Here is a 23584-nt window from a genome sequence, read left to right on the forward strand (position 1 = left end):
AGCTCTATCTCTAGGATGCTGCATTCTTGTAAGCTTTATCACAACTGGTGGCTGAACAGAGGATGGTAGGAACCCAATCAATGCTTCTACTATAGAAAGAAATCAGGCTCTGGACGGTGTGAGAGCCTGCAATCCTGAGACCACTCTATCCCAGTGCCTGTTTCCCCTTGCTCAAACAAGTACAACACACTGAAGGCAGCTCAGAGCATTGCTCTGTGGGAGAACTGGATATACATGGAGAATTGAAGGTATCAAGGGAAGTCACAGTAAGAAACAGAGTGTACTGCAAGAAAGTGGTGAAGAAAGACAATGGAGCAGGAAACTAAGCTCTGTTAGTTCCACTGCTCATAGAATCATTTTATCCCCATTTCAGTGAATGAATTGAAAACACTATCTCTAATTCCGTCCTATGGAAAAAAAATCTGAGTGAGGAGGCTTTAAAATCTTCCACTCCTGTCATTACTCCCACTCAAGGAGATGTATCTCCTCTCACCACTCTTTTCTTATGTGCAACTGTTGACTAGCATTGTGGGTGGATCTTGCATCTTAAAGCTCTTCCACCACTAGCTCCTGTAAGAAACACTGGGGAACAGGAAAAAAAAAGTTAAAGAAGAGAAACAAATCAGATTACACATACAAGTATATAAACATATCCATGTGTTTTCTGATAATGCTGTGCCACTGAGAATAAAGTTCCATGAGTTGCTAGGGGGAAAAGAAACTATCCAAAAGGTAATCCAAGATGATAAATTATATTTCTAGTACGACCAAGGCACTTAAAAGGTGAAAAATCTTTTCAAGGGTTACTAGAAATACATGAGATGATGTATAGATATTCAGTAAGCCGATACCCTTTACTCTTAAAAATTCTTTTTTCACACTGTCAGAAATTTTGGAGGTAGAAGGAAAAGAGTTTAGCTGCACTACTGAACCACATGCTTCTCCTGTTGTCATCTGCAAGAAGTAGATTCCTGTGAATCACTCCTAAAGGAGTTTCACTGCTCTCAATGACCATAGGATAAGCTTTCAGCTCCCAGGGGTTATATTATAAGGGAGTCCCTCCACTCTGTGGCCAAGCCATCCAGTCCAGCCCACTAAAAGCAGGGAACACACAGGGCTCAGATTCTGCTTCCCTGTGCATACTGGTGATGCAAGGATATCAAGCTACATTCCCGAAGATTCATGATTCTTATTTACTGGATTTTGTAATGGTCTGACTGTGCAGTTCTCACTTGGACAAAAACAGCTACAGGATTTCAATGCATAGGAACAAAAACTAGGTTAAGTTCATGAACAATTTATTCAAAAATAGACTCTAAAGTCATAGCTAGAAGTTATGCCCAGGTCAGTAACTTTACTTGGCAGAATATATGAAGTTTTTGATATTTGATTTAGTTCCATTTTGGAAGAATATGTAGTTTTTTTGTTGCTGAGATTCCCTCTGAAGCAGAGTTTCCATTCCCTGCCCAGCTCTGGGGTGGTCTGCCTGTCAGGACTTTGGAAGCCTGTGAAACCTGAACTTCAAGCCCAAGAGTGTGAGAGCTCAGACTTTCCAGCTCCTTTAGCCCTCCAAGTCCTGTTGAGGATAGGGATATTAGCCATGGATAAACAAACAAACAAACAAACAGCAGCAGTTTTTCAGTAGATCTGTTTGATTTCCAGTGTGTCTTATTTTTTGTTTTTATTTTTTTTTTTTCAAATGCAAGTCATCTCTTTTAAATCCTGGACAAATTGGCAATTCCAACCAAAACAAGTAAGTTTCTCAAAATGTTTCCCACAGCTGTATTCATGTCATGTGGCCCACCCCAACTGTAACAAGGAATTAAACATCAATTGAATGGAAATTCTAGATTAAAATACCATTTGTTCATTCTCAGAACAACGATAAAATCACACTTTGTTGCCCAAATCCTACAGTGAAGTTGCATTGGTAGCAAATATTGCTTGAGACTGTAAGCACTTGTATAACTATAATAGAGGAAGAAATCCTTTGAAAATGGTAGAGTAAAATGCTACAGGAATCTGTACAGTACTGATTTCACAGTTGTACTTCAGTGTGCCCAGTTGACAACCCTTTTCCCTTTGCACACTGGCTCCCATGCTGATAGTCTCTATAGCATGTCACAAGAAGCAATTTAGACTACAAGACATTTGAGATTAAGATTCTCTCTCCCTGCCTGTTCAAAATTATGTGTCCCCTTAGATTAGACCCTAATATAATCCATACTCACTTTCTGCTTCACAGCAGAGTAAAGGAGGCATCTCTAATGCTAACAGGACATCAAGATTTGTCTCTTTTTGTAATACCTTTTAACTCTTCCTGTGTAATTTCTCTAAAAAAGACAGAAATTTAAAGCAAAACCAGGAAAGTACGTATTTAATTACTACTAGTAAATAAAAAAAGCCAAGGGCTACTTCATCCTCATGTGCCGTATTCAATTTTTCAGTTAAAACAGGGTAACAGAACTTTACTGAACTAAATACTTATAATATGTATTTACAATATGGCTGAAATATTACTAGGATGAAAAACATTAAATGTGGGATATCTAGGAGCAGGTAGCCTCATGACTGACATTCACTCAGGATATTTGAGCTAAAATAATTAATTTTCTGGTATTTGAAACACGGATTTTATTCATGGCTCACTAACAGACAGAAATCACTCAGACCTTTAAAAATACTTACTTTTTGTTGCAGATGCTCATTTAACATTCAAATTATTTCATTACTACATAATTTGATTATAAATCAAGTTAAGAAATTGTTTTTCATTTTTTCATTTTTACTTTCTGTTAGAATTTAACAAATTTTAACAAAATTTTAACAAAGCTACATGTCCAGTTACCTCCACAACACTTTCATCTTTAGTATCCTTCCCTCAGAGTGCTCTCCTAAAATAGTACAGGTTTCGTAATCACCTATATTTCTTTTCATTTTACCTTTATTATAATTATCCTTCCTAGAGGGTAAACTCCTCAAACAGGAAGGATTTCCTAATCACCTATTTTTCCTTTTATTTCTTTCCATAGAAACATTAAAACTTAACTTTGCTTTGAAAACAATTTTTCTCTTTTTTTTTTCCACCCTAATTTAGACAATAAAACTCCTTCACTATCCCCTGCCTTCCTCCTGCTTATTAGCCTGTCTTCAGACTACACAGGTGTTATTCATGGAAGGTCTTTGACAAAATATAGTAGAAGTAAACTAAACTAACAAAAACAACAAAAAAAGGCATGATTCCACTCCAGAATTATTTTGCCAAGACAAGCTGCCTCTTCCACCCTTGGACCTTTCAGTTCAAAATTTAACATGCAACACAAGGGAACTCAGGAAAATGAAGAGCAAGACCTGGTATTATGACTGAAACAACATGGCAAGTGAAAATACTAATGTGCCACAACAATTAAAAGCATATATTGGATCATATGTTGTAAATCAGCAAGGGACTCTAGTAAAAATTAGTGATTTTAGTCACTAAAGACTAAAGACACAGTGTTCTGTCCCCCTGACTGTGAAGCCAAAAATAGCTGGGAGGCACACTGAACAAGCTGTAGAGAAGAGATGATAACTAATGAATACAAACACTCCAAAAGTAACTTTAAAGATGTTTTTCAGACAAAAAAACTGCAATAACTTTGATGTCCAAAGTCTCAGGCTCTTCCAGGCATACAATGGCATAAACTAATAAATGTCTATCAGCAGTTAAACATCTGGTTCCTATCCTTCCAAATGCTCTTCTCTTACTACTTCCTTGTGTTCCCATCTTGAGTTTGCATTCAAGGACTGCTACTTGTCTGCTTGGGAACCTGGATCACCTTTTTGCTCTGTTTTGGCACAGCACCTAGCAGAGTGTTGTGTACCTTCTTCTTCTACACATTCCTGCAACACTAATAATGAATAATGTTATTCCAAATGTAATTCCAAAAGGACTACACAATGCTAAAGACATGCAATTCTCATATGGAGATGTGCTATTTCTGGCCCAGGAACTAAGTTCACTTGCTAAGAGCTCTGAGCAGGGGAACCTCTACATTTTGAAAGGGAGGAGATTTATTGGACAGGTCAAGTTCCAAAAATAAACAGCAGCTGTTTCCTGCTGCTGTGAGTTTGACGATGTCACAAGAAAATGGATGAATGGGCAAAAAGCTGCTGTTATAACAGCCAAATATATAATTCATGAAAACCGTACGCTCACATTTTCTGAGTCATGAATGCGTATATAAAAATACTGTTACTTTCCAGAGTGATAATGCAATGAGGTATATGCATTTGCGGGTCAAGCAACCACAATAAGAGATTGTAGACATGACTGGACATTACCAGGAGCCTTGCTTCAACTTAAATGAAACCCAGTAACAGCAGCCAAGTATACCTTATGAATTCACGTGAACTTCGGACTGACAGCTGGCTCACCTTCATTGTAGGTCAAGAAAGCAAATATATCTGCAGTCTGGGCTGTCCCATATTCACTAAGTGATGCTGACACAGATGTTAAGTTCCTCAATAATGACAAGGAATTTGGGGCTGTATCCTAAAGAGACACCAAAACCTTAAACTGTCTGCCTGTTTCTAAGAAGCACAGCAAGTGTTAGAATGGTAGTACTTGCATGGAAACCCTTCCTGATTCCTATGAATGAACTTTAAATGGTTGGAATCAGGTCAAGTGGTTTCACTTTAATTCAGTAAGGCAGCTTATTCCTCATACAAATAAAAGAAAGGGTGATTAAAACAGCAAAAGAAAACTCTAGGAGTGGGCCTGCTTTGAGGGAAGGACTGAATCTGAGATGCCGTTATGTTTTAAATCCTATGCACAGGATTCAAAAACTGCATGCAAAGTCTGCCAGAACATGTACTCACACCCAGCCTGTTCTGTGTTGCATGGTCTTTGCAATGTAACTATGCAACACTTTTACTTCAGTAACTTCATCTCCTCACTTCACAATGTATTTTTCCCTTGCCTTCAACTGCTAACCTTGTGAACCCAAGCTGAAACATTGTGCTGGTTTGCACATGCAAACCAACCAATCTCTGGAATAATTTATTACAGAATTACATAATTTATGGCCCAAGAGGCCATAGCTTTTTAAAACACGTTTTTGGTTGTTTTTTTTTTTTTGTTTTTTTTTTTTTTTTCAGACTGTTTGTCCAACACCATGCTGCACTAGATTGTCAGAAGACCCCAGCTGTGGTTTAAACAGCCAACTAAATGACAGACATCACACACCCTGGTCCCCAGCAGCTCCTGTTGTGTATATGTCTAAATAGAAAGTAAGCTTTGAAATCTGAAGCTTTTTTTTGAAATCTGTAATAAGTAAGTCATCCTGTGCCATATTCTCCTCCTAGACCTCAGCAGATGTAATAATCTGGTTTGGGTTTCACTCACATCTCTGTGCAATAGGAATGAATGTGCAAAATCAATGTTGTTAACCAAGTGTGCTTGCAAAATGAATCACTGATCGTTCTGTCTACGGTTATACCAGTAATTAACAAAACAATTTGGCTCTTACCTTTGTATCTGAAATAACATTATAAAGTGATTCTGCTGATATGCTGATATATCATAGAATCATAGAATATCCTGAGTTGGAAGGGACCCTTAAGGATCATCAAGTCCAACTCTTGACACTGCACAGGTCTACCCAAAAGTTCAGACCATGTGCCTAAGTTCACAGTCCAATCTCTTCTTAAATTCAGACAGGCTCGGTGCAGTGACCACTTCCCTGGGGAGCCTGTTCCAGTGTGCAACCACCCTCTCTGTGAAGAACCCCCTCCTGACGTCCAGCCTAAATTTCCCCTGCCTCAGCTTAACCCCGTTCCCGCGGGTCCTGTCACTAGTGTTAATGGAGAAAAGGTCTCCTGCCTCTCGACACCCCCTTACGAGGAAGTTGTAGACTGTGATGAGGTCTCCCCTCAGCCTCCTCTTCTCCAGGCTGAACAGGCCCAGTGACCTCAGCCGTTCCTCGTACGTCTTCCATATATGATATGATTTCCATATATGATATGATTTCATGGATATGCCAGTTAGCAACCATAACTGGAGTAAAATAATATTGTCGTTAAAGAAAGTAGACAAAGTTGCCAATTTTACTGAGTCATTTCTTAGCATGGAGCCAAGCTTCCGGGGGAGCTATATTTATTTATTCTACAGTTATGAATAGATGCAACTGAATATATCCACTTCTATTTCTGTCAACTGAGTGCTCATGTCTCTCACAGAATGAGTTTACCCATTTCTGATTTACCATTATATCACTATGATTTACTTAATTAGATACTGTTTATGCTCAAAACTTAGATGAAACATTAGTAAGCTTTTTTTTTCCAATTATCCTAAAAAGTCTTAAAGACTCTCTAAAACAGCAAACTTTGAAAGAATGTATTACAGTTACAGCAGAATCACAACTCACATTAATTAAATTATCATTAAATCATAAAGATTCTTGCTCCCAGATTGTTCAAAAAAAAAGGTTTCCTGTTTTTCTTGCCTGTTTTGTCTGTAACTCTGCTGACTCTTCAAGTATTTCCTAAATTGGGATTTAAGCCCTATCTGTCAATACTTCTGTGTAAGAGACTGCTTTTGATGCCAATACAAATGCAAAAGTCAGAAAACATGAACAGACTTGACTGCAAGACAAATTCTTTCCTTAATAATCATCAGTCCAACATTTCTACAATTACTAAGATTAAATCACTTTTCAATCCACTTGAGAAGATAGAGGTGGGCAATACAATGTGCTTTAAATGGAGAGATGTAAGTCCTCTGTGAAGCTGCGCCTCAAACTACCAACCGCAAATTGTTAGCTCCACAGATAAAATTAGCAAGCTTATTTAATGGCAAAAATAACACAGGCTATCAATGAGAGAAAAAATATGAATGTCTCTAAATCTATAAGAGATTCGGTATAACCAAAATACTACTGTGTTACTAATTTTAACATTTAACTTCATTATTTCATTAGCTAGATAACAAAAAAGAAATTAGTATCATATTAAATTTCAGTTGAATTAAGAAATTAAGTATTAACTAAAGGTTACTATGTTATACAAATACATTTGACAGAAGTGGGATGCCCTAAGTAACTAGCAATCTTGTGAGTTAAACTTTAAGCTCTCTGATCCCGAAACACAACTAAGAACTGCAGACAATTACCCATGTGACACCACACAGAATAAATAATTTTGAAAGGCTGTTTTCAAAAAGTTATTTTTGAATAATAATAATATAATAAGTTATTTTTATAATAATAAGTTATTTTTGAATAATAAAAGTTATTTTTGAAAAATTATTTATGAATAATATTCATATTATTCAAAATGTTATTCATGTACATGATCTGCTGTGTTTCTTGGAAAATTTTCACTCAAGAATTTCAACCTGGGCTAGATTCTCAGTCAGTATCAACTGAAGATGTTCTGCTGACATTAGCAGAGCCATGCTGAGATACATGGAATGTAGGCTGAGTCCAAGCCCTGTAAGCAGTGTACAGTGAAAAACTTGACTAAGAGACACAGCCCACGTCAAACAAGTTAGAGCTGGGTGACTCTGCACAAGACCAATAGCAGAAATTGAAAAGACCTAATGGAATTAAATTTGGTCTTCAGGTTTCTCTAAGGTTAGATATGAAATTAGAAAATTTTGTTTTAAGAGCTAGGTGTTACATCTTACAACCAGCTTTTATACCTGCCATTCCCCCTGTTTTACATGAATATAAAAATCATAGCATAATAAATATAATATATAATCATATACCTGCACTCTCTGGACTCGGAAATTAATGGTAGAGAAGTACATATTCTGTTTTTGTTTGCCCATTCAATACCTTTGTCACAGCATTCTTCCATTGAAAGATCTGCAGAAGTGAGGAAAGAAAAACACAATATATTTATTACAACCTTAGTAAATGGCATTGCATCTGCCAATTAGAAAAAAAAGAGAAAGTTCATTCTGCCCTCCCTCATCTACACACAGAACAGTGCTCCCATCCATGGCCAAATGAGGCATCTATTAACACCTTGCAACCAGCCCAAATACTCGAGTTACTCTGTGAAGCAAACTGGAGCTTCCCTTATCCTTCCAAACAAAGACACAGACCAAGAACTTCTGCAGAAAATAGTTCAGACAGAGTCATGTATAATAAAGGGTTATGTCCAAGTGCATTCCTTTATTATCAAAGGTGGCAGTAGCAATAAGGAACATCCAAAATCCTGAAGAAGATAAATAGAATAACTGACTGATATGAAAAACAGACAAATCTCATGTAAATTTACAGAACTATTTTTTCCTGAGATTATTATCTAATTAATATGTTTCAATCAAAAGTGAAACATCTGTAAATGCAAAAGTATTTAGACAGAAAGCTGTATTGTATTTTGATCACTTAACATATGAAATAAAAATGATATAGATACCAATTGCTACCAGCCCTGAAACTCAGAGGAAAAGCATACTTAGATAACTATTTGTACAGAGTATGATTTTTGTAGAAATCTCTAATTGAAGAAAACTAAATACTGTTAATGAGCTGACAATCACTACAGGTTTGCTTCATATTCCAAGTGCAAAAGTTCACTGCACAGCAGGTGTATCAGAACTTGGAATACAACATAAGTCACATTTTCCTATTAATTATCTTGCAATCCAGATACTGAACAGCTCCTTGTATAACAAATACGCAATCTTTGTTTCATCTGCTTTTGACTGATTGACCTCATGGGTTGCACCCAGGAGTGCTGAGGGCTGATGTCATTGCAAGGCTACTGTCAATTATCTTCAAAAGGTCATAGTGACTGAAGAACATTGTTTCTGAAGAACAGGAGAACCAGTGTCCACCCTCGCTTCAAAAAGGGTGGGAGAGAATATCTGGGGAACTACAGGTGTCTGTCAGTGTCCTCTCACTGTCTGGAAAGATGATGGAGAAAATCTTCCTGGAAACTGGTTCTGAACACGAGGACAAGAAAATGATCAGAAGAAGTCAAGTGAGATTTATGAAGTGGAAATCATGCATAGACAACCTCTGAGCCTTCCATAATGAGGCGACTAGACTGGTGGATGAGGAGAGAGCAAGGATGTGGTTTACCTTGACTTCACCATATGTCTTCTGATACTGTTTCCTGTAACATCCTCTTAAAGCAACGGTGTACAGGTTAGGTAAGCAGACAGTGAGGTGGATTGAAAACTGGCTGAACAGTCAGTCCCTGAGCACTGTGGTGACTAGCACAAAGTCCATTTGTGGACAAATCACTAGTGGTGTACCGCGGGGCTCAATGCTAGTTCCAGTACTGTTTAACATTTTCATCAATGATTTGGACACTGTGAAAGAGTGCCTTCAGTCAGTCCAAAAATGATACTAACTGGAGCAGTAGCTGATGCACCAGACAGTTGTGCTGTCATCCTGTGGGACCTCAACAGGCTGGAGAGCTGGACAGTAAGGAACTTCATGAAATTCAACAAATGGAAATGCAACTACTGCATCTGGAGAAAAATAGCCTCCTGGCAGCAGTACACACTGAGGGCTAACAAGCCAGAAAACAGCTCTGTAAAGGACCTTAGTGTCCTGGTGGACACCAAGCTGAACATATGCCAGTGAACCAGTGCATCTGTGGCAAAGGCAGTCAACAATATCTTGGGCTGCATTAGGCAGAGCACCACCAGCAGGTCCAGGGAGATGATCCTTCTCCTTTATCTAGCACTGGTGAGGCCTTGCCAGTCCTGGGCCTTACCAGTGGCCAGTCCTGGGCTCCCCAGTTCAAGACAGAGATTAACTTACTGGAACGAGTTCAGTGCAGGGCCACGAGGATGACAGATATACTTGAGTATCTTGTATTTGGGGAGGCTGAGAAGGCTGGGACTGTTAGCCTGAAGAAAACTCGAAGGTAATGGTGGTGTTCTGATCAATGTATATAAATACCTGACATGAAGAAGAGGGACAAATGAAGTTTCACCTTAACACAAGAAAGCACTTCTTTACTGTGAGAGCATTCAAACACTGGATGATCTCAAGAGGTCCTTTCCAACCTACATGACTCTGATTCTGTGACTGATTCCTTAATGAAAAAATAAGTAAGACCTTTCCATCTGGATGTCTTGGTGCTGCACAGAGGAAGGCAAATCTCATTTAATTATTTTTGAGAGAGAGGCTGAAATAAAGACGGATGAAATCATTTGCTCAAATTACACAGCTAGCTGGTGGCATTAATAGGGAATGTACATCAGGTAATTCCCACACATTTCTCTCCACTGGATTATTAAATGCCTCACATGATTCCCTCATTCTTAGCTTTGCTCCACACATATTTAAAAGGTACAAATTCAATAAACAGCAAGCATTATATTCAAGACTATCCACCTTCACCAATGACTTTCTGCAGTCTGGTAAAGGGCAAAGCATCCATCTCCTCTGGATCTCCCCTATCCAGTTACTAAGCTATTGTTTCCTAGGTTCTCCTGCTGTCTGGGTGTTACAGCCTCCCTCACCTGTCCATGTATCCACATCCTAACCTACTGCATCATCAAGATAAGTGGAAATATTATTTAACCTGTTTATGATCACATTTATTCTGACACAGACCAGAAGGAACTTATAGGAGTAGCTTCTCCTATAGGAGTACAGGTAGATATTCATACATGGAGCAAAAAGAGCAGCCAAAAGCAGTTAGAGAAGATAAGCCTCCCCAGTATCACAGTTGCTTTCAGAGAACAACCTTTATTCCTGTCTAGTGATGATAATCCAACAATTCAAAGCAAAAGGGAAAAAAAGTTTAATAATATTTGGATGTGTCAATCATCTAAATGTTGGTACCCTTAAGGCATTTACCAGCTCTACTGTGCAAAGCTCTTGAATACTGAGCACATTTCTGGCTATCCCTTTTTAGGAAAGATTAAATCAAAATGGAAAATGTGTTAAGAAAAGCTAGGAAGATGGTCAGGAGAAAAAAAAAGCCCTGTTATATGAGGAAAGGCTGGAAGAAGTAGACCATTCTAAGCCTAGATAAGTAGAGCTTGTGAAAGGATGTGGTTCCCATCAACAAATATTATAGCAGTAAACAATAATCAGAATTATGGATCAAGTAAACCAAACATTTTTTAATATGAAAATCATTATATTTCCAAATTGAATTACATTAAATGTTAGTTTATTACAGAGCTCTGTACTCAATGACCCAGGTCATCCTTCTAGTCTTACTTACTTACCCAAAATATTGGTCAAAATTCTGTCATCCTGAAGTCAAGGCAGCGTTTCTTTTGAATTCCTCAGTGTGTTCAGAATTCATGCCAGTGTCTAAAAGCTAATTGTAGCTTATAATGATACAGAGAAAATCTGTCTTGTAAATAAATATCTGCCTGTGGTGAGAGACATGCATTTGTGTCTGATCTATTCTTTGGGAATAGGGACCCTGTCTGGTGCTCTCTGTCTGCCAGTGTACTGCCAACAAACATTTCATGCATCAGATCTCATACAATGTGTTACAAATAACTGTTTTTTAGTGCTGTTGTCTGCAATTAATCCTACCCGTGTTGAAAAATGGTGCACAATTAACTGAAGTGCAGAGCTGGCTGCAGGTTTCTGCAGGGCTTTATACAAATGGGTCTTTGGCCAAGTTCCTCCCCAGAAGGACAATCCCTGGCTCCGGACACTGATTCCCTCCCAGCTCTGGCAACACACCTCTACTCCAACCAAATAACTCAAGAATTCAAAGCAGGCCAAGCTAAGCAACCTTGGCTGTAGGAGTGTATCCAGACAAAGAAGGATTTCAGATACATTGTTGAGGAAGAACTGCAGTCCAGGCTCATTTTTTTTGTGATATCACAATTCATATCCTCCAAAGATCCTGCCAAAACTCTCTTGAGAATAGAGGGAAGCGAAAAACAAACAGTAAAAAAAGGACTCCACCCTCAAAGCCATTCTTCTAAAACATAACAATAAAAGAGTGAAAAACTTTTTCTCAAGCTTTGCAGTTTGTCTTTTAAAAATAGTCATTTGTGGACCAAGCTCTACCCTTTCAAAATCTCTGAAAGTACTTGCCTCACACTTCCAGGTTCGACTGCACTGGAATTTATTCTAACCTTTTGGCATTAAGAGTTGTTAATGATTATTTAGAAAGAGGACAGACTTATTGTCTTGAAACTGTATTTTTCAAGTATTGTGGATTGAACCGTACATGTGCACATTCATGTGGCTCCCAGGTGGAAATCTGCGCAAGCAGTTCATAGTGAGGCTATTCATGCCTTCTTGCACCCTTCTCAGGGGAACCAACAGCATGGGGCTTGTCCTCAGTTCTCATAACCACAAGCTCATTAAACAAAGCATCTGGAAAGGAGGTAGTGGAAAGCAGACAACAGGAGCTATCCCAACAACATCTCAGAGAATCTCATTTACTGCATAAAAAAATGGTGGTTCTTTTTTGTCTGAATGTAACCATGCAGCTTTTACTGGCAGTTGACTGGCTTGTGGTACCTCTCAGTGTTGGAATGCCAGAGATGTTCAAGTACAAATTACAGTATTGCTTTTCTGAACCTGGTGCCCCTTCAAACTGTTTTGCCAAGTGCTTAATGTTTCATGCAAGTCAGCCAGAGAAATCTCAGGCATCTGAGAGACAAAACATTTCTGGGAAAGGCTGATGATATTGTCTGTGTTCAGATGAAATATGCACTTCTATTTGGAGCAAAGAACCCTACAGAAAAGTTGTAACATGCAGGAATACACAGTGTGGTCCATTTTGTAAGCTTGTGAAGCAATCGTTCAGCTTTTTGATATCATTAGACAGAAAGATATGAAGATAAACCCACGATCTGTTAAGATGGTAACATTTGCCTTCCACAGATATAGGGATTTTGCAGGCTAATTTACTGATTCAGGACAAAATTCAAGCCTACTTTGGATAAAATCAAATGCAGCATCATCATGGCCTTATCCCTGTAAAAAAAACATATGTGCAGCAGGGCATCCAAGAGAACTTGAGTTGTGAAAATTATACATGCTAGTATGGCAACAGTTAGGATCCCTGACATGATGTTAGAGAGGCATGTGCAGTATTCTGACAGAAGTTTCAGGAATCCTCTTCAGGGAAGAGTACAGTAGAAACACAGCTGGAACTCAGGTCTCTATTTTTAGGAAAGCTGTCATCATTAAGACTTATTAGATAAGAAGCGATTAAGGGCCACAACTTAAGATGTTTTGCACACATGATGCATTCATGTGCTAGCTATGAACTATGCTGACACAGACAAAAAGAATGGGCATATGGTACTTTTAAAAAAGGTTATTTTCTAATCTTAACAGGACTGCCATACTGTGGAGGAGTTCAAAGCAAGAAATGTGGTCAAAATCTGTATAACTTTAGACTTATATGATGTAATAATTGCTTATTCAGCTGCTACAGTGAATATTTTTTGCAAAGGAAAGATAAGCTTAGAACGTTATCCAAAAGCATGATTCCTGGAATGAGAAAACCCTGAATACTTCTGGGAATTGTGCAAAAAGTCAGCAAGAGTAAAAGGGAATGGATGATTTTCATGATACTAGCTCTCCAGCTCAATCAAAAAGGGTCAGATTTTTTAAGTAACACTGTAATAGCAGCTATCTGTACAGCTGCACTGCTGATGGAAAAAGCCCATGTACAACCCAGGATTAGATAGCTGTTCATTACTCAGTGCTGATCTATGGAACAGTTATAAAACTGTTACCACTAATTAGAATATCAAACCAAAGCTACACCTCAGTAACAATAGGGCTTATCAAGCTAGTGGTAGTAAAGCTTTCCAGTTCTTCAGAACAAGTGATGTAACCGTCTTATTCATTACCTTCCCAGCCACAGAACCAGCTGTAGTTGGGAATACATTGGGAAGTAAATCCAGGTCAAGGTCCCAACTCCTTACTAAGGCATTTTCAATCTTTTAAACACATTAATTAACTTTGTAAATGTAGTGCAGATCTTGCCCTTTACTCAATTTATTCTGTAAGAGACTCAGCACTATGGAATGCAAGAAAACAGAACATGATTATCACTTCTCAGCATATGCAGATATGATACAGAAAGCAGATGGACTCTGTGAAAGCTCAGCACTAGTCCAACATGTTTCAGTAACAGTATGTCATCCAGAATTTCTGGAACACAAGCTTACAATAGACATGCATTGGTTTAGGTTACCAATAAGAAAAATATTTTTAACTTTTACAGTGTACCTTTCTGAGGAAACCTTTCTTTTCTTGTTAAGAAAAAATTCTCTTACCACTGGTGCTCATCCATCTAACTGCCAGCTGAAAAGAAAAATAAAAAAATGCAAGTCTATGTACAGAATTTGATCCTCAGAATAACAAGATGACAATCTGTATTATTCAGGGCTACATTCCTTGTCTTCCAACCTCCCTTTACGTCTGTACCCTTTGGACATACACAGAGAAACAGTATATCCCCTTGTCCAAGGCTTTACTGTGCTTTGGGTTCAGGGCAGACAGGCTGTGCTTGACCTGGTCTGCCACTGCCAATACCAATTATTCCTGAAACTATGACACCTGGCTAATACTAGGTCAACAAGCCAGCTGCTTTGGAGCAGAGGTGGTAGTCAAGTGCTGGCATCTGGGATTTGTAGTCTTGATTTTTTGGCTGTCCTTATAACAAACTGTAGAATTGCTCCTTCTGGCAATGCAAACACACTCTGGACATCCATATACTGTATCAAAGAAGACAAAGACGTGTTTACACAAGGGGAGCTAGCTGACTTGAAAGGTCTAACTGGTAACAGAGTAACATGACGACTACTGCCTTGTTGCATCCTGAACTTGAGTGTAAATCTAGGGATTAGACACAGAATAAAGGGTAGAGGAGACCTGAAACTATGAAGCAGACATCCACACAACAGAAAATCTGGCCTCACAAGTCCCTGAAATGAATCCTTTGAATTAAGAGCAATGGAGTGATGCAGGAAAGCATACCATCCTCAGCACGGCATGGTGTATTTGCTGGATCTCTTCAGACTAAAGATGGAATTAAGATGCCCTTCCTCCTTTTCATACATGGAGAAAGAAATAATGTTAATGAATGCTTTTCTTCCTCCCAGAGAATCTTCTCTACAGCTCTGTGAGAGACATATCAAGCCCTTCTGGCAAAAGTATGAGCGGGTATAGAAAGCAGTGAGTTGGGGGTTTAAAGGAGAAACAGGGAATAAAATTTGTTCTGGAAATGAAACACCCAGCGAAACAGAGCAAGTTGGTATTGATGGGAAGTACCCTACAGCACAGTTCTTGTTTAGCTTGACCACACATCACGTTTGCCAGTATACAGATCAAGTAAGAGGGAAAGAAAGAGCCAAACTGCTGCATTATTAACGCTTGGATAGAAAGATATCTTCATTCCTCCCATTACGTTGTTCTTACAGGTTCCCTTATGAATCTACCAGCTTGAACTTCATAATGTACGTGTGATACCTGAAGCCAAGATGTCCTTCCCACGAAAGCACAAGCCAGGAGCCAGTGCATCTGATGCAGTCTACAAGACTGTCTCCATCACCCACTGGCTCTCTCCAGTACTACTCCAGGCTACTCTGGGAGTTCTGATGACAACAGCATCTCTCTTCCAGGTGGGGAGGGGATATTTAATAATTACGGACTGGCAGATAATCACCCACAGTTTATACACTGCTAAGAAACATGATGCTCTCCACAAAGACCCTTAAAGTATGTCAGCCTCTACCTTCTGATGAGTTCTCAGCTGAGTATGATTATTTCAGGATAGCTGACATTGCTAAGAAAACCCAGTGAGCATACTAACTAAAGTAGCAGCACCCTAAAGGAAATGCCTGGTATGTGAGTCTGTTTTGTGGTTGGTTTTAAAACAGCCAACATTTTACTGGAAATTTCCTTAGCTCTGGAGAACACTCATTTATTGGGAATGTGGCTCTGGTAGTACCAGCAATGGCCATCACACAATTAAGGGGATTTTTCAGATATGGCCAAACCTCAATTTATGAGGAGTCTGTTTGCAGTCTATAAAAGTAGCTCTTAAAATTGTTGATGGTGGCAGCTGGTGATGAGGTAGCTGATGTGTTTGGTGATAAGGACAAGCTTAAGGGAGGCAATGCTATAATGCAACATGCCTTATTTCCTCTGGCAGGGAAAGTAAGTGCTTTAAGTGTGGGTTTCTTATCTTGCCTAAGGTCTAATAAAAAGTCATTCAAAAAAGGGAGGCAATTGGCTACTCAAAAATTACAAAGGGCTCCACCTATTGCAGGAAAACCATAAGGTATTCTATATGCACATAAAAAAAAAAAAAAAAAAAAAAAAAATAGGGATGAAGAAGCCCTCAAGATTTTCTTGTCCTACCTACTACTCTCAGGCAGAACTGATAAAATGTGATCAGTTCTAGGCAGATTTCTATTTAGTTGTTCATAACAATAGCAAGTGAGACTGCTTCCACAACCTCTCTATGCAATGGGCTTGTATTTCAAATGTCCTTACTGGCAGATAATTTTTACTACTATATTACCTTACTGTCCACTCCAAAAGATCATTTAAACCCACTGTTTCCATTACTACCTCAAATAGACAGGCTGTTACACACCTCAACCACCTTCTGGGTAGCTGAAGCCTGAAACTTCACCCAGATGTCTTCTCTGTGAACATATTAACTTGAATTTTTTCATTGTGCAAATAATGAAATTACTTCACACTGTGTTGATAATCCTATGGTGTATTTTTTCTTTCTCATTTAGGAACAAATTTTTATCTTCTCTTGATTTCTTCTTTCAAATCTTCAGAAAATATGTCACTGAGAAGTTTTATATAACGTTATAATTCATTTGTTAGTAGACCTGTTCATTTGTTTAAAGCCATGATCATGATATGTACTGTAGTAAATGAGTCTTTAGATAGACCTCAAATAACTTTGGTTCAAGTGCAAGCATACACATCCATTTAAGTTAAAGCAACTGAAACAGGAAGGATATGAAAGTGTAACTGAGCAGTGTGTCTCAGAGTATAAAACACATTTATGCTCAAACACTCCTGTAATTTGTCATGTTAAATGGTTGCAGGAAAATCAGTTTCATACTGGGATCTCTCTGTTTTCAGCTAACCAGAAAATCAGCAATAACAATGTTTTTTATATATTGCTTAAGTGAGATATATCTACTCTGTAAGCATTGCTATTGCAAATAAAAGATAAAGACAGACAATGATAGAAGATTCTAATATTGTACTGCTGCTATATTTAAAGAATAGTCTGGAAAGACCATATAGATGGGCACATCTATACAGCCCAATGAGACAAGGTTCAAGCAACTAATAAACTTGGAAGGAACCTGTAGGCTTTACAAAGTAGGAACAAAATAAAGATAAATTTCTCTTATATATTTATATAGCAATGATCTAGGAAAAGTTATCTTTTGGAGACATTTCTAAAACTCTGTCTTACATTAGATTTTCCTCATTATTCAAACTCTCTCTATATATATTGAGCTGCAAATAGATATCTACCTCTTCCAGGTTTTCTTCCCAAGTACAGACATTAGAAGTACTCAGTACTCTGAGCCTGGAGCTCAGTCAGTGCTAAGGCCTTCAAAGCTAGAAGACAGTAATATTTCAAATGGATGTAGTGCTGGTAGCATTTGCATGGTGTATCATTCCAGTGTAAATACTTAAGTAAATGTTCAGTAAATGTCCTAAAAAAACTCAAATATGTCAGTCAAAGTATTTCTAAATCCACATGCTTACTTTGGCATTTCTTTAGGTATTGCTTTCTCTACTACTAAGCTCAAGGTCTCAACCCAGATTTTGACAGTACTAAAGTGAACCCTTTAGCAAAGAATGTCTTATGTGCTTGTGCAGCATGGGTTGTTTGCAGATGCTACCATAATTCAGAAAATAGTATGACTCCAATGTACTTCCTGTACTTGTGTGGAAAATTCATCAACTCTTCTAGAAGGAAAATTAAAAAACAACTTGGAATAATTGAAATGAACTCAAATGAAAATTCCTGAGAATTTAGAAAGTCTTATTCAGTTCCTTTTGCAGCACACACTTGAAATCTGGAGGGCAATTTCTCTAAACCTTTAAGAAGTCTAAAGTAGGCTATGCTAAGCACAAAACAGAGACAGAGGACGCAAAAGTGCTGGGAAGAAAAAAAAAAAAAAGTGTTTAAAAAAAATGTAAAAAGTGAAGGTGAAAATCTTCATTAACTGAATTAGCTGAAGATGTGCCAGTGTATTAAGCAAAGCATTAGCACTGGAGATTGTTGTATCCTTTCAAACAGAGAAGAATTTCAACACAACTCTTACTGAAGCATCCTAGTATCTTGCCAAGAGATGATTTCAGCAGGACAGGAATCATCACCCTGTCTGATAAACAGGCAGGTCACTGTCACGATTTTTCCTTTATTATATGCATTCTCCCTGTCACTGTAAACTAACCAGTACATCACCTTTGAAGACACTACTGTGACTATTCCATCCCCAGCTACCTGACATTACCCTGAATATTTCTAAATTGATATTTACTTATAAAATATTATGCCCAGGAATTCTTTACATTCTTCTAGGACTCTTCACTGATCTGTTTTGACCTTTTCTCTCCTTCGTATTCTGTCTTTTTGCTTTATATGTCCCCTTCCAGTGTTTTTTTTTTTGTTTGTTTGTTTGTTTGTTTTGTTGTTGTTGTTGTTGTTCTGGCTCCTGTTGACTCCTTCATTGACTATTTTTTTTTTTTTTTACATTTTTTGGCAATGTTGCTACATTTCTATTATTTCTTACCCTGCAGAGTCTTCTCAGCCTTCTGGCTCCACTAATACATTTTATCTTGGGGCAGTGTTATTCACTCTCCCAGCTTTATTACATGTAATGACTCAACTATTAAAATCTCAGCTCCTGACCTACTTCCTTCCATCTAATTTACGTGTACATACATGTGCCTGACTTTTCCCAAGTGCTTTACAGAAATGTTTGTCTATTGCAGCTAAAAAGATCAGCTAAGTTTTTTCTTCCTTAACTTTATTCATTTCCTAATTCACTGTTACTATCACTTTTTGCTAACTGTATTCATAAACTTTTATTCATTTACCTTTTTCATACTAAACCATTGTATCCCACCATGAAAATTCTCACCCATGCCATGATTTTTTAATTCAGATTTCAACTCTCTCTTTCTTGATCTTCTCTTTCTCATCCCCTTGTACTATTTACAGGTATTCTTTACAACTAGTAGACCTATAATCTGCTTACTCAATTGATTTTGCTAACTACTTCTTACGGTCTAACCGTAACTCCCGAAATCAAATTTAGATTCTATTATGGTCCCAGGTAACTATTTCTGAAAAATTCTGGAAGACCTATGACCCATCCTTCATTTCAGAAAGTGTTAATAAAAATATTGTTGAACTTCAGTTGGTCTTAAGACAACTATTTATTAAAACATGTAGAGTTGATATGAAACTTGCAGAATGGGCAGAAGCGATACAATAAATAAATAAATTTTGAAAATCCATTGACCTGCTGTCAGATTTTGCCTGAAATCTGACAGAATAGTATAAATATACTGCAGTAACTTGATAAGCTAGTTTGTGAATTTTCATCTTGGATTTCACTAACATGTCTGCTTTCAATTACACAGATGAAAAACAAGAGTTTAACATTTTGTTCTTCCCCTGATTGCAATAAAATGTCATGCCGGAAAGTGGACTATTAAAAGGAAATTCAAGTGAAAACTAATTTAGAGATAGCACTCATGTTTCAGAATTAGACTTTTTGTTGGTATGTGATTTTTAGGGAGATATTCTCTATGATAGCACGCAAGAAAGCACAAACCTAGTCTTTTCTAAGTCCTACCTCCACCCATATATTTGTTATAAATTTACTTCTATAAAAGCAAATGTAAAAGCCATGATCTTAAAATAAAACTCATTCCACACACTCAGCGGAACATTTTTTTTTCTATTATTACAAACTATAAGCTCACCCTGAATAGCCATGTTTCCAGATGTTTAGTGAGTTAAACTGTCTGTGTCTGTAGTACCAAGACATGCCAGAGGCACGGCTAGAGGATGAACCGTTCATACACTGACTGGACATAATGATGTGAGTAATCCATCTTTTTCAGCAGAGACAGTAGTTTATACCAAGGCAATTTTTTTTTTTTTTTTTTTTTTTGTAACAAGAATGCAATGTTTACAGGAAAATCAAGTTGTGTTATACAACCTAGCAGGTTTTTAAGACCCTTACTCTTGCAAAGAATTACATGCATAACTATCTTCATGTGCACTGGGCAGTTCCCCTTAATCCAGCCTTTTCTTTTTTTCAGAATGAGGACTACTGATTAATAGATACTGGAGATTCACTAGTAAGGAAAATCAATTAGAAAACTGACAGAAAGAAGCTTAAGAGGAAGTTGTATTTCAGAAATATGTTGCTATAGCAACTTGGCAATTGTATCTGTAAAGCCCTCTGAAGATCATCTTCACCCCAAGCCCCTTGATACTAGGTGTACAGAGGAATCCAGACTCTGCCACAAAGAGCATATACTTTCATAACATGAATTCACCATGTAGTTTCTTCATTGGCCTGCAAAACACAGATGGCCTTGTGAAATAATGCAGAAAAGTTATCTTACAGCAACTACGATTGCTAGTAATTACTAAAGCATATTTACATTCTCAAAAAATAGACTCAGCAGTCTACTCTTCAAGAAGTAGTGTCCTAGAAAAAGTTTCTTAACTGCTTTTAAACATCCAAATCTAATTTTATCCGAGTTACTGTTTTCAAAATTCTAAGGATGCAGAAATTCACAGGGAAATTAGAGTATTGATCTTTATTTGAGACTAGAGACCTAACGTACCTTTTATCACCAAATTTGTCTATACTTTTTCATAACAACCTTTGAAAACCTGAACTTACCTAATTACTTAGTTTTTCTAAAAAGCAGTGCACTAGTTAAGGCTAAAGGTACACTGCATTACAAAGTGACATTATTTAGTGTTTCACAATAATGCTGAAAATTACTATATCCCTTCAGTGAATCACAGTTACAAATTTGTTGATGTACTCTGTTGTCTGAAAGAAAGTAGGCACTGCCCTGGGATTTTAGCACTAAACATTGCTTTCTTAAGCTTCTTTATTCTGTTCCTCCTTTTTCAAAAAAGAGCGGCTAACACCTCTTTGTCAAAAGCAAGGTATCTGTGACAAATGCTCTACAATATACAAAAATATAAGAGCTAAAATACTGCAACAATAAGATATAATTTACTTCACTGGTTTTTATTTGCGGCTTTTAGGCTGATGCCAGGGACCATATGTTTGTAAACACTTGCCTGGGGAATGGCATGGCCAAGCCTCAACTCGCAAAGGCCCCCTTTGGTGCTCCTCTAGCAGAAAGTCACTTAGCTGCGGGCTAGGATAAATTCACCGTCACCACATGAAAAGCAGCTTCTTTGCTGTATCTTATCGGTTATGTTTTCGTTGGATTACTCTGCTGACTTAAATGAATATCTTCCGTTTATATAGTTTTTAGAGAATGGGAAAAAAGTGCATAATCTAGAAAGGGAAACACGGCTTGGATCCAGAGCCCTACTTTCACAAGCACCCCCACAACACGGTATCATACATAAATACTTCAGTATTTAAAAGGCCCGTACGCTTTGCTTTGCTATGCCTCCTGCAGCAGCGCGGTTCCACACTCTTGATCCCACTTTTCTTTGTGGGGTCCCGCAGCCAGCGGACCGGACCAGCCTCCTCTCCCGAGGCCAGGCTTCGGGGCACCGCACCTCAGAGGAAGCCCGGCGTTTCAGGGGTCCCTGAACGAGCCGGGCCGGGGGACTGCGGGGCACCGAGAGCTGCAGCCCGGCCGCCCCAGCAGGCACCCTCCGCAGCTCGGGCAGCGGAGCCGGTGCACGCCCCGCCTTTCTGCTCCCTCGCCCTCGTGGCAGCGGCGGGTCTTCAAAGCCTGCCCGGGGACACCCGGGGAGGGTTACGGTGGTCCCCGCCGCCCCCTTCACCGAAGCCCTCTCGCCCCGCGGGGCCGCTCCGGGGGTCACCTCACGGACAGACAGCCCTTACCTTGGCCGCGGAGCGCGGGCGGCAGCAGCGCCAGCAGCAGGAGCAGCCGCAGCGGCCGGGCCCCGCCGAGGTTGTCCATCGGCCGCCGGCGGGAGCACTGGCACCGAGCGGGACCGCGGGGGGCTCGGCGATCCTGAGGCGGCCGGCGGGGCTCCCCGCTTTTCTCTCGCTCTTGCTGCGTGTTTCTGTTGTTATCCCAGCCGCCCGAGACCGGTTGGGAAAGAGCTCGCAGGAACCCCCCTCTCGGTGGGCTTCACAAAGATTTAATTCACCTCCTGCCCTGTTAATTGCACAGCCTGCAAGTGTTCGGCAGAGGAGAGCAGCACTGCGGCTGGGAGGCAGGGACCCTATTGCATCTGATACCCCTACTCTCTCCCCGCCACCCCCACACACGCTGTAAAAGTGACTCCCTTCGGCTCGGAAAACTTTGCAGATCCTCAGCGTGAACCTAGGGACGGCGTGACTGATTCTGCGAGGGAGAAATGCAGCAAATTCCCTCGGTGCCAAGTAGAAGAAAGCCACAAACAAAAAGCAAAGCGAAGCAAAAACAAAACAAAAGAAGCCACCTAGCCGGGAAGGCAGGGTTCAACCTCTGGAGAGGAGATTTCCAACCCCCCTTTCGCGGTCTTTCCACCGATTTTACTCCACGATAACTTTTTTTTTTTCCCTCTATGAAGAGGGTTTTAAAAATGAGAGGTATTCTAGAATATTTCAATTAAATTCACTGGAGGAAAAAAAAAAAAAAAAACTTCTCCTTTTTCCTTCCCCTCCTTGTAAAGAAACAGGATGAGAATTTCTACCCAAATGAGGCAGTCAGCTCTGCTCTGTCGACCCCCTCCTTTTTTTTTTTTTTTTTTTTTTTTTTTTTTTTTTTTACCTCTTATCTTATTTAAACAGGAACACAAACACTGATAGTGGTCAAAGGAAGAACTGGTTTGAAAGCACCCAGTTGGCTATGCTGTTGCCAAGATCTTTTAGATAATGTGGGCGATAATATTTGCAGGCAAATGCATGTGGAAACAGCTGGGGAGTTCATCACCCCTCTACACTTTGCCCTATGTTTTACTCAGAAGATCAGTTGGAAGCACTTTATATTTACTTGGTTGTTGTGTCACAGGGACCCTGACTGGACCATTCATGTTGTAACCCCTTAATACCAATGTTAGATTTAAGGCACTTAGAGTTGAAAGCATGCATTTTTTCCTGCACCTGGTTACTTGCTCTTTCCTTACACAAGAACAGAAAAATGGCCACATGGCCAGTAGTCCAACTATCCAAAAGCTTGTTTTCAGCGATGATCATAAGTGCTCACCAGAGGAAGGGTAAAACCAAGGCAAGCACATGTGATGTTGTCCTTCCAACCTCCGGCTGCTTTGAGTTTGGAGCATTTCCTCTGTGGAATGCAGTTTCTGTGTAGCCAGTAGCCCTCAGTGAGTTTCTATTCCAGGTATTTATCCAGTCTCCACATGAGTAAACCTTTATCATCCAAAATACCCTTTGGGAGCAGGTTTTGTAGCTCTGCCACTGACTGGGTGGAGGGCTGTT

At 39.1% G+C, this 23584-nt stretch overlaps 1 protein-coding gene across 4 annotated transcripts in view; it reads right to left on the reverse strand.

The window, feature by feature from the left end:
* FBLN1 (fibulin 1) overlaps positions 1–22615 on the reverse strand; it is an 88975-nt gene extending 66360 nt beyond the window's left edge. Inside the window, exons 1-2 of one of the 4 annotated variants that reach the window (XM_032200829.1) lie at positions 22606–22615; positions 7754–7853 (exon numbers count right to left, since the gene is read on the reverse strand). In XM_032200829.1, the coding sequence (XP_032056720.1) occupies positions 7754–7845 (92 nt within the window). In that variant the 5' untranslated portion in view covers positions 7846–7853; positions 22606–22615. Of the gene's footprint in view, positions 1–7753; positions 7854–11194; positions 11248–22039; positions 22552–22605 lie in introns of those variants that run through there. The other 3 variants (XM_032200803.1, XM_032200822.1, XM_032200813.1) reach the window with 3 other exon arrangements.
* Positions 22616–23584: the final 969 nt, after the last annotated feature.

The sequence above is a fragment of the Aythya fuligula genome, chromosome 1 (genome assembly GCF_009819795.1).
Source record: "Aythya fuligula isolate bAytFul2 chromosome 1, bAytFul2.pri, whole genome shotgun sequence".
NCBI lineage: Eukaryota > Metazoa > Chordata > Aves > Anseriformes > Anatidae > Aythya > Aythya fuligula.